The sequence below is a fragment of the Dendrobium catenatum genome, unplaced genomic scaffold (genome assembly GCF_001605985.2).
Source record: "Dendrobium catenatum unplaced genomic scaffold, ASM160598v2 fragScaff_scaffold_1105, whole genome shotgun sequence".
NCBI lineage: Eukaryota > Viridiplantae > Streptophyta > Magnoliopsida > Asparagales > Orchidaceae > Dendrobium > Dendrobium catenatum.
In genome coordinates this window covers 1,905,668-1,918,506 of record NW_021319567.1, presented here as the reverse complement: position 1 = coordinate 1,918,506, position 12,839 = coordinate 1,905,668, and the positions used below count along the sequence as shown (strand labels likewise).

General features: G+C 34.2%; 1 protein-coding gene across 1 annotated transcript in view; it reads left to right on the top strand.

Moving 5' to 3' along the window:
- The first annotated feature begins 303 nt into the window (after nt 1-303).
- LOC110095630 (F-box protein At4g00755-like) overlaps nt 304-12,839 on the top strand; it is a 45,932-nt gene continuing 33,396 nt past the window's right edge. Inside the window, exons 1-2 of the mRNA XM_028698560.1 lie at nt 304-475; nt 586-723. Coding sequence (XP_028554393.1) covers nt 597-723 — 127 coding nt within the window. The 5' untranslated portion in view covers nt 304-475; nt 586-596. The remainder of the gene's footprint in view (nt 476-585; nt 724-12,839) is intronic.

The window sequence follows — 12,839 nt, the reverse complement described above, 5'->3', positions numbered from 1 at the left end:
TATATGTGGATGTGAAAAAGAAAACTTTACTTTGGTACTTTACTGTTGACCTATTAGAACGTTAAATTTTTTTATTGCATTTTTGCGTATATAATTTCTGGAAAGTCCCTTTAAATTCTCAAATAAGAATAATATTTTGATCTAGAAATAAATCTTTGAGCATATATAGCTTAAAATTTTATGCCATCATAAAGCATATCACATCAAATTTCTGAAAAAAGGAAACATAAATAGAAACGAAGAAAAACTTAAAGTCATATATATATACATCGTATTTAATTCCTAGAAAATATTAGAAAGTCGGGGTAAATTGTTCCATTGAAATTGGGAACGGAGCATCCGTCTTCGGGTCCGTTTAGCCTGTCGGTGCACACAGAGTTTCCCCATCCATTTGTTAGGTTTATCCAGTTGTCTTCCGGTGTCGTCTCCTTTGATCTCGTCTGTAACTTGGAATCTCGTTGATAGGTTTCCTAAGGTAAAAAGGCGTTTCATTACACCCTTCCTCTCATTTACCCTTCGCTTAGAGTTTTTTCATGGCAATCTGTGAGGTTTTCGGAAGAATTTATGCTTGCGTGTTTTAAAAAGGGTCGCACGGTATGGAGTTTTGCCTTGATTTCGTGGAGTGGCTGGGACCAGACACTGCCTCCAGCGTGCTCATGCTTCTGGAAGATCCCGCTGATCTTGTGCGAGCCAGCGCCGTTTCTCGTTCTTGGCGGCGGTTTGGTGAGAGCAACCCCCCTCTTTTATTTCCGCATGAATGAATCTGAATTGACTTGAATTGGTGTTCTATAGTTCTTGTTATGTTCATGGTGAAATCGACGGGTTTTTGGTGGTTATTCCACGTTAATGGGGCATCTCCTTTTTTTGCTTGAAAATGCTTCTATCCGTATGCTGTTCTAGCAATCGGATTCGAATTATTACCAATTACTGAAGAGAATGAGTTTAAGAGCTCCCATTATGGGCTGAAAATCGGTTGATGAGAAGTAGACCTTGGGAATTCACATACAGACGTATGGATGCACACTGGAGATAAAGGGAGTGATGAAAGGGAGGGAGAGTGGGATCATATACTAATTGTGACGTATGATAGGATTCATACTCCTCTATCTAATGGCTGCGGTCTGGATCGTACTAGCTTGGAGAGTGTCCACTTGTCAAGTTTCTTTTCTAAAGTGTTGGTAATGGGGTTGGGAGGTTACGCACTCAAGAAGAGCTAGGAAAGGGTGACATACCAATTTATAATGTGGATCCTATTAGTCATAGCCAATATGGTAATTTTTTTTTTTTAATTATAGAATAGTGGGCTGCTAAACAGTGAATATGGCCCAAGGTGTGCCCTAGTCCATACTTTTTCTTTCTTATCCTCTCTCTCCATCCCCCTAAATTTGATTCAGTGCCCCAAACTCGTCCTCTGCATTTTTTCCTAGTGTTGGATAAGACAACAACTCTCGTTGTTTTTTCTGTTATTGCTTTGTAGGTCAGCCACTATTACTATATTTGCAAAACATATGAGCATAGATAATGTGGTTTTGAAGCTTTCTGTTTGATCTGAAGCTTGTATGTTAATAATAAAAGAGTTTTGTTATGAGATTTCTCACTGAATGTGTATACTTTAAGGCCTTTTCCCGTTTAGTGGTTTTTTGGTTGCATACTTGCATGTGCTCACAATGCATGCGTTTGAAGAATACAGAGTAAGGTAAATATTGTTTATTATGATTGCTTAGGATCTATTTGGTTGCAAGAATTCATAATTTATGCATGTTAGAAATATAAAGTGAATGCAATGAATTCTAATTTCTTAGAATTATTTGCTTGCTTGTAAAGTAAATTAGAAATAATTTTTTATTTGGTTTAGTGTACCGTCTAGAGTCTAAAATTCTGCTAAAATTCATTGGTAAGATTACCTCTTCAGTACTTGTTACGATAATATAGAACTTGTAACATTGCCACCATTGAACAATAAGTACCCTTAGAACATTGCAAGTATTAAGAATTCACATTCATGTTATTTAAGCATTAGTAGCATAAATCAACAACTACTATGCATTTCCAGATAGGAACTAAGCCAAGGCTTTGATATTTAGCAACTCTTTTGAGTCGAGTGTAATGTATAATTTAACCTATTTTGACCAATTTAATCATAATACAAATAACATTTCATTAAAATAGCACCGTGAGGCAAAATATTAAAAATAGAAAAGAAGAAAAAATATGTTCTTATTATGCAGTAATATATTATAAATAAAGTTGATTTTGCTTCCCTATAGAAATTAGTTAATTAGTACTTATTTAGCTCATGAAATCAAACTTAAAATCTGATTGTTTGGTCTATATTTAATGGAAAAATATTAAATATGATATCCAATTTTTTTTGGAAGTGCGATAGTAACAAATAATTATCAATATTGTTAGAAGATAAAGTTATAGCTAAATGCGCTAGGTTTAAATATCTTGGATCTCTTGTACAAAAATGGGAATATGGATGAGGATTTAACTTTTAGAGTTAAGGCTAAGTGGTTAAATAGGTAAGTGTCATGGAACTATGATGCGATTGGAGAATCTCATGAAGGCTTAGAATTTGTTAGAGGAATTTTTTTTCACTGCTTTGCTTTTTAGACCACCGCTAATGACTATATGGTTACTATTTTTTTGTTGCTTTTAAAAATTGTGTTGATAAATAATTCTTATGAATAGACATGCTATAGTGTGGTAGCTATAAAAAGCTGATATTTGACTTTTTTAAATGAAAAATTGTAATACTCACAACAACTTTCATAAAATTTACTTTCTATACATGTGTTATAAACTTTTACAAATAGTAGTAGTCGCTATAAGTGGATCCTTAATTGAAAATTTTATAAAGTTATGATTAGGCCACTTATATTATATGGATCTGAGTATTGGATAATAAAAAATCATTGATAGGTAAATTAAGTGTATCAGAAATGAGAATACTTAGATGATATTGTGGTAAAATTAAAAATAGATAAATTATGGAATAATTATATCCTAGAGAAATTGAAATTATCATATATTGAATATAAAGTAATTAAAGATAGGCTTAGTTGGTATTTACATGTATAACAAGTGACATAATTTGCACCAATTTAGCAGTTGTATTAAATCATCGTCAAAGGATTAGAAAAAAAAGGTAAACCATGATAATATGGATATAAATTGTTTAAAAAGATTGGTGTAGAATAAGTTTAATGCCATAAAGATTTAAGTTCTAAATTTGAACCCTAATAGTTTAAATGAGGTTAATAATGATGATGTGAAGCTTTGAGTATGCAATTAGTTCTTTTCGATCCATTGGCCGTTAAACATTAATTGTACTTCATGCCATTCAGGGAAAATTGGCTTCTTTTTTAGTCGTTGAAGCTATAAAGTTGATCGAGGGAAAGTTGAAAGATGCATGAAAATTTTCATCATGAATGGTTTTTTTTAGTTGGGCTTAATCGCTTAAAGTGTTATCTATTTTAGGTACTTCTGATTACAACTTGGAAATAATGCACGCACACTTGGTGTAGGGTGGAAAAAAAAGAGCCAAACACAAAAAATCTATTGTATCACACTACTTCATGGCATATGTTCAACAAATATAATAATCTGTAAGGCTGGTCATTTCATTGAAATGGAGCATCATAATGGTTTACTTTTATATGCTACTGACATAAATAATTTGGAAGACTCCATTGATTTGTTGAAGGATTTGAATTTTCTGACTTATCTTCTGGGAGTCCTAGTGGTCATTTATGATTCTCATGTTAGATATAATTGGGGCCTAATTTGCTTTCTAGCTGAATGTTAGAAATTTTGGCAAGTCGAGTCGTTGTTTTTACTTTAAGTTTAATTTCAAGAGTGCATAATTAACATTTGACGTAATTCATTGTCAGACGACCTCAAGGAAATTAGGGTGCAATATCATTTTTTGTGGTGCCTCTCTTCACTCATTAAGTTATAGTGACTGTGGTATATATAAGCTCTACAGTGAGACATTTATGAGGGAAAAGTAGAGGTTATTATGAATGAAGGGTTGTGGCCAATCAAGTGGTTGACGAGTAATGGGTGAGATTGAGTGGAAGGTGGAGTTGTAGCATCACTCATTTTTGTGATAGCTTTATTTTGTTATTATCCGCTTGCAAGTTGATGATCTCTCTTGGAGCGTCAACATGGATTGAGTTGATGAAACCGTGAGATGGAAAGTGCTTGGGTTAAGATATTTGCCAATTGGTCTTAAGAAGCGATGTGGTGTGTTATCATGTCATGAGATTTAATGCACTCATGGATGAAGTGGTAATCTATTTCAATATATTTTGTGCGAACATGAAATAATTTATTATTTTCAAGTGCAAGAGCCAAGACATTATCCCAATGAAGCTTTGTTAGTTGTGTGATGGGGATGTAGAACTCTTATGGTAGATGAGGGAACAATATAATGTTCGTAGCAATTTTAGGCTTAGTGCAATATTCAGCCTCAGTTAAGGAATGGGCTACCTTGGATTGCTTTTTCACACATCAAGAGATGAGTATTTTTTTCAAAAATGCGCAATAGCCCTCGTGGACTTGTGGTCGACTATATCGCCTACCCAATCCAAAGTATGAGCAGGAGTTAAGTTATAGAGCGCCTTTGTGAATTGCTAAGACAAGAGTGATAGATCTTTGAATGTATTGGAGAAGACCCTTGAGCCACTGAAATTAAATTTTGAGGGGCTTTTGCATGTGTTGATGGCTCAGTTGATGGTGAATGAGTTGTTTCATCGATTTTGATAGTGAGATATTGGAAATAGTTGACTAGGTGTTTGTAGAGTTCTGGGTTGTTCGACTTGGCTGCTGGATTTGTGTTGAGGAAGTCTTTTACAATGACTAGCTCTATGTAGCAATGCTGAAGCATATTGTAATTGACTTAGATGCATCCCAATTGATCTATTGGTTATTTGAATGCTGAGGAGGTGAGAAACTTCTTCCATGTTTCGCACTTGGAATTGTCATTGGAGAGATTGTAGCAATTGGTTTACAGATTTTGGATCATTATTGGCGAGCAGGATATAGATTTAGGTGTTGCCAAAAGTATAGGTCAAGAGGGATTGGTCAACTGTGTTGGATTTGAAGCAGAGCTATTCACGATGGTTCTTTAGTGGCAAAACATTATCTTGGAGCTATTTTGAGGCTATAAGAGCCTTTTGTAGGTGGTAAGCATTATGTGGATGGTTAAAATTAACAAAGCTTTATGGTTAAGTCAAAAACACCTTCTCATTAAGCTTTCCATGTCGAAAGGCACTGAAGACATCCAATTGTGTGTTGAGCCATGAGTTGTGAATAACAACCATGAGGAAGATGCATATGGTGGGAATTTTTACTCTACGACTGAATGTGTTGGTGTAGCCAATGCTATGTTCTTATCTATAACCTTGTGCCTCAAGTACTGCCTTTTGTCTTTCAATGGTACTGTCAAAATGGAGCTTGATTTTGTAGGTCCATTTGTTTCTTGTAACTTTTTGTTGAGGGGATGGTGGAATAAGGGTTCATGTTATTTGAGCTTAAAGAGCTAAAAATTCATCTTACTTAGCCTTGCACTATTTTTCATCCTTGAAAGTTGATGAGTAGCATGAGGGGTCTTGCATTTAAGTAATAGAGTGAGCTTGATCGAGGATTCATTTTGGTTTCAAGCTGTTGGTTTGGATTCTGGTTATCAAGGGATGGTCAGTTGGGTGATGAATACCTTGGTGGTCGATTTATGTAGTTGGTGCTTTGTGGAGTTGATGGATTAGTCAAAATTGGGATGGAAGCATTGCTAGGATGAAGTGAATTGTGGGTAGGTAGGGAATTTCTTAGAGGAGATGATATGGTTGATGCGATGGAATGAATCTGGTTGAGCGGGGGGGGGGGGGGGGGGGGATATTACTGGAAGCTTGGGAAGAGAGTTAGAGGAGGGTGGGATGGGATTGGAGAAATGTGATTTGGTGTTGTGAATGGTATTTTGTAAGGGAATATGTCTTCATCGAAGGGCACATTACAAGAGATAAAGAGTTTGCTTGTAGTGGGATTGTAGTATTTGTAGCCATTATGGGCTGGGGTGTATTTGAGGAAGAGACATATCCTAGAGTTGCGTGACACCTTTTATAAGTGCGATTGTGGACATAGATAAGAGAATTGGTGATTATAAATGCATTGATATGAGAAGAGATTGTTGGTTGTGGGGCAGGACAATCAATTTAGAGGTAAACTACAGTAGGAAGGGTTTCAACCAATACAAAAATGAGATAGATTGGCTTCATGTAGAAGGGTGTGAATGATTTTAATTATATGCATTTGTTTTTGTCCTGTAATCATTTTGTATAAGGGTATAGGGGTAATTTAAGTGGTGAGAGATGCCTCAGTGGGCCAATAGATTTTGAAGAGCTTTGTTTGAGTATTCATTGCCACCATCAGATCGTTGGAGTTTTGATTTGGTAGTTTAGTTGGCGTTCAATATTATTTTGAAGTAAGCAAAATTTTGAGGTTTTTGGATTTATTAATCGTGGGAAAGACCTAGCAGAATCTTAAAAAAATCATCAATAAAAGATACATAATATTTATAGCCTTGACTTAAAATAGTGGGGGAAGGATCCATATATTAGAGTATATAGTATGTATAGATTGAGTACTACAAATGACATATAAAATAAAAAATATTTTGTGACTTTTTGTCAAGCTACAAACGTGATATTAGAGGCAGGGTTACATATATCTGAGTTATGTATTTTTATGTGTTATAGATTGATTAGGATGGTCTGGTTGAATGTGCCATTTGGCAGTTGGAGAGAGTAACTAGTTGGTGCAAATAGGACATGGAGGGGCACCGAATAGGATAAAGAGCATTATGACTTGGACTATTGAGAATTGTTTTGTTCGTCTACAAGTCTTGAATGTGCTAGCTAGCCTTGTAAAAATGGATTGTCATTAGTATGGTGATTGACAGAGATGAGATTATAAGATAGATGTAGTAAATAAAGTATTTGAGAGAGTTTGAGCTTTCTGGATGGGGTTGGGAGGATGTCATTACTGGTGTGGGAGATGGGAAGGGCTTGACCACTCCCATCTATAACCTATTATTTGGTTCATGCGGATGGATATGCAATTTGATTGGTGTTGGAGGTTAGGTGAGTTGTCGCCTTGGAGTCTAGGAATAACTTGAGGTTTGATGTGAAAGATGCAATTAACAAAGCTTGAAATGATGGTTGGTGATTGTAAGTTAGATTTGTGATATAACAACATTCAATCGTAGAGTAACCAATCTTGCTGTAGATTTGGCATTCTATGGTGTGTGAAAAATTTGTCATCGTAGGAGTGCGTTGATGGATTTCGATCTTGTTTGGAATGGTTTGAAGTAGAATGGACCCTGGGAGAGACAAAATTGGAGAAATGGTATCCATTTAGGTCACACATGGTGCTACAATTTTCTCTTGCGTATTTGACAAAATATAGGGAAGAATGAAATAGTATAGTATCACTTAAAACTTTCTTGTGTATTCTTATTTCTTCTCAACTTCCTCCTACATGTTTAATAGCTCTCCCCATATAGCTCAAGTTTGAAGAACATGATATAATTTTCAAGTACTAGAGCCCCATATATATATATATATATATATATATGTGTGTGTGTGTGTAAACTTTGTCACCACAGGAGTGTGTTGAGGGACTTTGATCTTATTTGTAATAGCTTGAGGTGTTAGGAGCCCTGATGGAGAAAGAATTGGAGAAATTGTCTCCATTAGGGTCGCACAAGTTGCTATAATTTTCTCTTATGTATTCCACATAGTATAGGAAAGAATGAATACTACATGATCACTTAAAACTCTCTTGCGTACTTTTATTTCTTCTCAGCTACGTCCTCTGTGTGTGTGTGTGTGTGTATATATATATATATACCTAGGTAAACTAGATTCTAGGTTAAACCTCCTCCAAACCCCATTGTTTATTCCTCTTATTTAGAATATTGGAGGGATTTCCAAAGGGTCTCCCAAGAATTAAGATAATTATATTAATTTATAAAATTAATCTTTTTGCTATTATATAATCCACGACATTGGTAAATTTAACAACTTTAAACATTAGATTGGCTTTCAAGGATCTCTTTTTAATTATTCTAATAAAATCAGGTTTTCCTAAAAGGAAGGTTTCTAGTGTGACCTAATTTCCTTTAGCAACTAATTTGTTAATGTTAGGATCAGTTTTAGTTTCTTATAAATTTTTGCTAGTTGTTTTCATAATGTGAGAAATGACTTATGATAAGATCTTAAAGACATCTCTATCAGTTTTCGGAGTTCTTGGTTAGTGTGTGGAGATTCTAGTTCCATGCTTCATTGCCATGAGAATTTATTTTGTTCCCCTCCTGGCCAGGTGTCATGGAGGATTTTGCCTGACACTTATTTGGATTGTAGTCTTTTGATACTGGTTTCCATGGTAAAAAAATCACCTTGATTAATAAAAGTGTACAGGAAAGACTTGATTGGGTCTTTTTATCTGTCACGTAGTTTGATCTTTTTGACATTAGTAAAGTGTCTCACCTTGACTGGTTCTATTTATTTCCCTTTTAAGCTTGTAGAGATAAACCTTTGAGGCCTCTTGCTTTTATATTCCAAAATATGTGGGTTAATTATCAAGGAATTTGAGACTTTGTGTCAAGAGTAATTGGTTTGATATCCTTGTGTTGGTTTTGGACTTGTTGAACTTTGGTTCAAATAAAGAAGAATCATATTGGTTTTATATGGTGAAATAATGTTTCTTGGGCAACTTATTTGCAAATAATATCTCTATTGATGAATAAATTAAATTTTTTTGGGTTCAACTTATTAACTTGGGCCTTTTATTAGACAATATCAAGTTAAATAGAATCACAGCTAAAAATTATTAAAGTCTTGATATGGAGGAAGAGTTTTGGAGCATCAGCCTAGTATTAAGATACTGCAGGATGGGGATAGAAATATTATGATATTTCATAACTACGTGAAAAAATGCTGGAGCGCATATTAAATTTTTTTAAATCAAAGAAGAACATGATGATTGCATTGAAAACCTTGAAGGTTTAAAGCAATCAACTATCAACTACTTCTTTAATATTCTTGGTAAAGATGTGACCCTCATCTCTTATTTATGAATCCCTTATTACCATTTTGATAATTAGGATACTATCATCTTGACTACTCTCCTACTCGTGACGTTAAGAAGGTTGCATTCAATATTAATTTGAAGTTTCTAACAAAACTATAGGTGATGGATTCTCTTTCCCTTTTTTATCAATAATACTGAAGTGTCATTCATATGGACTTGTTTGAAGTTATTTTGGAGTTTTTTAATAAATTTTTTATTGTTTTTTTAATTCTTTTTCCATTGTCCTTATCTCCGAAGTTAGCAATTCTGAATATTAGAAAGATTTGAAGCCTGTAAGTTTATGCACAATGGTTAATAAGATTTTCTCTATGATCCTTGTTGATAGTCTCTCTCTTTTGAATAAAATCAACCCCTCTCAATTAGAGTGGTTTTCTTTATAGTAGGAACATTAGCGACAACATCCTTTTATCCCTATAAAGGAACATTAGCGACAACATCCTTTTAGCCCAAAAATTCCTTCATTAGATTTATTTTAATTCTAGAGGAAGTAATGTTAATCTTGGTTGGATATTCATATGGCTTATGATAGGTTCTCATAGGGATTTCTCTTTAAGTTGATGGATGGATTACTTTAGTTTCAATTACAAATAGATCTCCTTTATTAAATAATGTATAACTAGTTGTCGATTTGTTCTTCTCTTGAATGGATTTAGTGCTTGCTTTTTCAATGTTACAAGGTTCCTCATTTCCCCTCCTATATTTATTATTTTATCTATTCTGGAGATGTCTTCATAACACTTATTCTCATTATCCGTCTATGTACCTCAAAACCAAGTGTGCGATTAATGTTACTCATCCTGCATTTGCTTATGATCTTCTCATATTTTCCAATGGCAGTAAACCTTGTCTTAAATGTTACATGGTTGATCTTACTAAATCTAGTCTCTTCATTAACTAAAAAAAGGTTGTCTCATGGTCTTATCAACTCCCTATTTATAATGATGATCAAATTAATTTGATTAGAGAGATTGATAGGAAAACTTCCCTCGGTAGAAAAATAGCGCATTTTCATTGATTTTTTTTCAAAATGGGCTATATTCCGCCAAAATTTAAGTTTTTAGTGGATTACTAATGATAATTTGTTGTCTGGTGCTAGCATTGCTGAAAATGATTTTTGACCATGCAAAATTAGCCTTAAAGCCTTGTATGGTTGAATTTTGGTGAGTCATACCATCAATCATTTAGCTAAAATTCTGTCAGAAATTTCTAACCTATTGACCACCACAAATTTTCAAGGGACTAGTTGGTTAAATTTTGGGTGGATTTTTCACCAGATGATCACCATTTCCGTTGGTAAAGTGATGATTTTTTTTGCAGCTCTTTTCTTATTAGTCAGTCATCTTCATGTTGTTCATTGGACAATGTTAGACACGCAATGAAAAAAAAAAAAAGAAAACAACTCTTAAACTAGCATAACAACATGCACTCGATGAAAATAACACAATTGAAAATGAAAAAAAAAAAATATTTAAAATATATCTTAAACTTGTTATTATAAATTGTCACATGTTTGTTCTTTGCTCATCTCTCTCCTTCATTCCCTCATGCAGACTCTCTTTCACTTTCATCCTCATCATCTTGTTCTTTTATGGCGTACTTCTTACTCATTCATTGTCGGATTGCATAATCTACACATGCGTGTATCTTTGCATGCGAGCTTGTAGATGATTAATCATAATAACTACCTAGTGCCACATCACTTTTTTGTTTGAGATCCTTACTCTCTTGTTAATTTGATTGGATAGAAATGGTTGCCAGTATAATGGTGCTAATTTAGCATTCAAAGAATTATCTTGAAATTGATTAATCGATTGATTCTACTTTCATCCTCCAGATATCATAACTTTCAAAACATGAGAGGTGAAAGTAGACATATAATATCCTAAATCTTAATCCATAAACTTTCTTCTTAGCCTCCTATTATTTTCAAGATAATACTCACTATTTGACTTAAAATTAACGCTGATGGTTGTAGCAAGAGCAATCCTAGGCTGTTTGGTCGTGATGGTCTTATCAAGAACCATCTTAGTTCCCCATTAATTTTCTTATCATTTAGGTATTCAGAATCCATTTATGCTGAATTGGCTGAATTACTTATTGGTTTGGAGCTATCTTCAATATGGTTTCTGCAACCATCTAGATTGTGATTAATGCAAGAGCTGAATTTCTGTTTAACCGGTAGTAGGCGCCGCTTGGATTAGGAGTATTTTTTTTTCTTAACTTTATGAGAAATACTAGATTATTTCTTTCTAAACTTAATTGTAAAATATTTCATCATTTTTGAGAGGAGAGTAATGCTGCCTATTGGTAGCTTGTAAAGGTTGTAATATGAGTTCTCAATGATTATGTTGGGCCATGAAATCTATTGGAAGCTTATTGGTATTCTTATACTAGATAAATGTGGTATACCTAACCTCATGGGCCCTAAAATTATTAATTTGCCTCTTCTGTGCTGCCTTTGGTGTTACCTGATGTTCTTTATTATCCCTTCATGCCCTTCAGTTCTCTGTTGCTTAAGTGATGCTATGAGGTTTTTTCCCCTTATATGGCTTTTCGGTTTTATTATTTCCTGTGGGTTTGGTCCCCCTATTTTGTACTGTTGTCGTTGCTAATATCATTTTTTTTTAAAATTAACCTCCAGCTTGTTTTTGGCTTGGTCCATTATCTCTATTCTGTGATTTTTCCCTGAGTTGCTCTCCTTTTGGGGCTACTTTTCTGGAGATTGTGCTTCTCCGTGTGATCATTTTATTTTGGCAAAGCTTTTCTTGGTATGCAATTCAATGCTTGGAGTATGTCCTTGATAAAGTCGTCTACTGCTTTTTTCCTTTTAGATTTCTCTTGCAGGCATGATATTGCAGCATTAAACACTTTTCTTTTTAACATGTACCTTCTTGCAATTTGCTCTAATATTTTTTTGTGTTGGTTTTTGCATGTAAGTTTTGAGAACTCTCTTGCATTTCACTTGGAATTCTTGGGCTGAATTGCGTGTTTATTTCTTATTGGGCTACCATATTCCTGAGTGTTATGATGATATTTCCCTTTGGCCAGTTTGATTCCTTTTGGCCATTTTCTTATCAAACCAACTCTTTGTAATTTACAGACTTCAGCTTCTTTCTTCTATATTTCATTTTTTCTTGCCTCTCATGTGTAGTAGGATAAAAAAGTCCCATTTGGAGGAGTTGAGGGACCATTTGATCCCTCACAATAGTTGGGGATCATTTTGATCCTTTTCTCTTAAAATATATGGAGTTTGATCTTTAGAAGATAGGGTACATAGGCATCATTGTAAGGTCATTGATTTATATAAACTTGTTTATATAAATCAATCCCTTAAGATGCTAAACTCTTTTATGTAATTTAATAAAATAATTAATTAATTTATTCTTATATATATGGGATTGGCTTATGACAATAATAGTAAGACAACTTTTAGAGATAGCTTGATATAACCATTTGAAAGTGCAGTCTTGACTAAGGAGGTTATTGCTCAAGCATTTTATGCATTTGTAGACCATGCAATATATATCATTCTCCCACCATATTGCTTTGTACATTTGGGAAATGGTTTTAAGGTTAAGGTAAAATTGGTTAAAATCCCATGGTTCTATGGTCTAGGATATTACAGAGCAGACCCTAATCCAAAGAGTTATGTGATGGACCGGTTCGGTCCATAGCAACACCGGCCC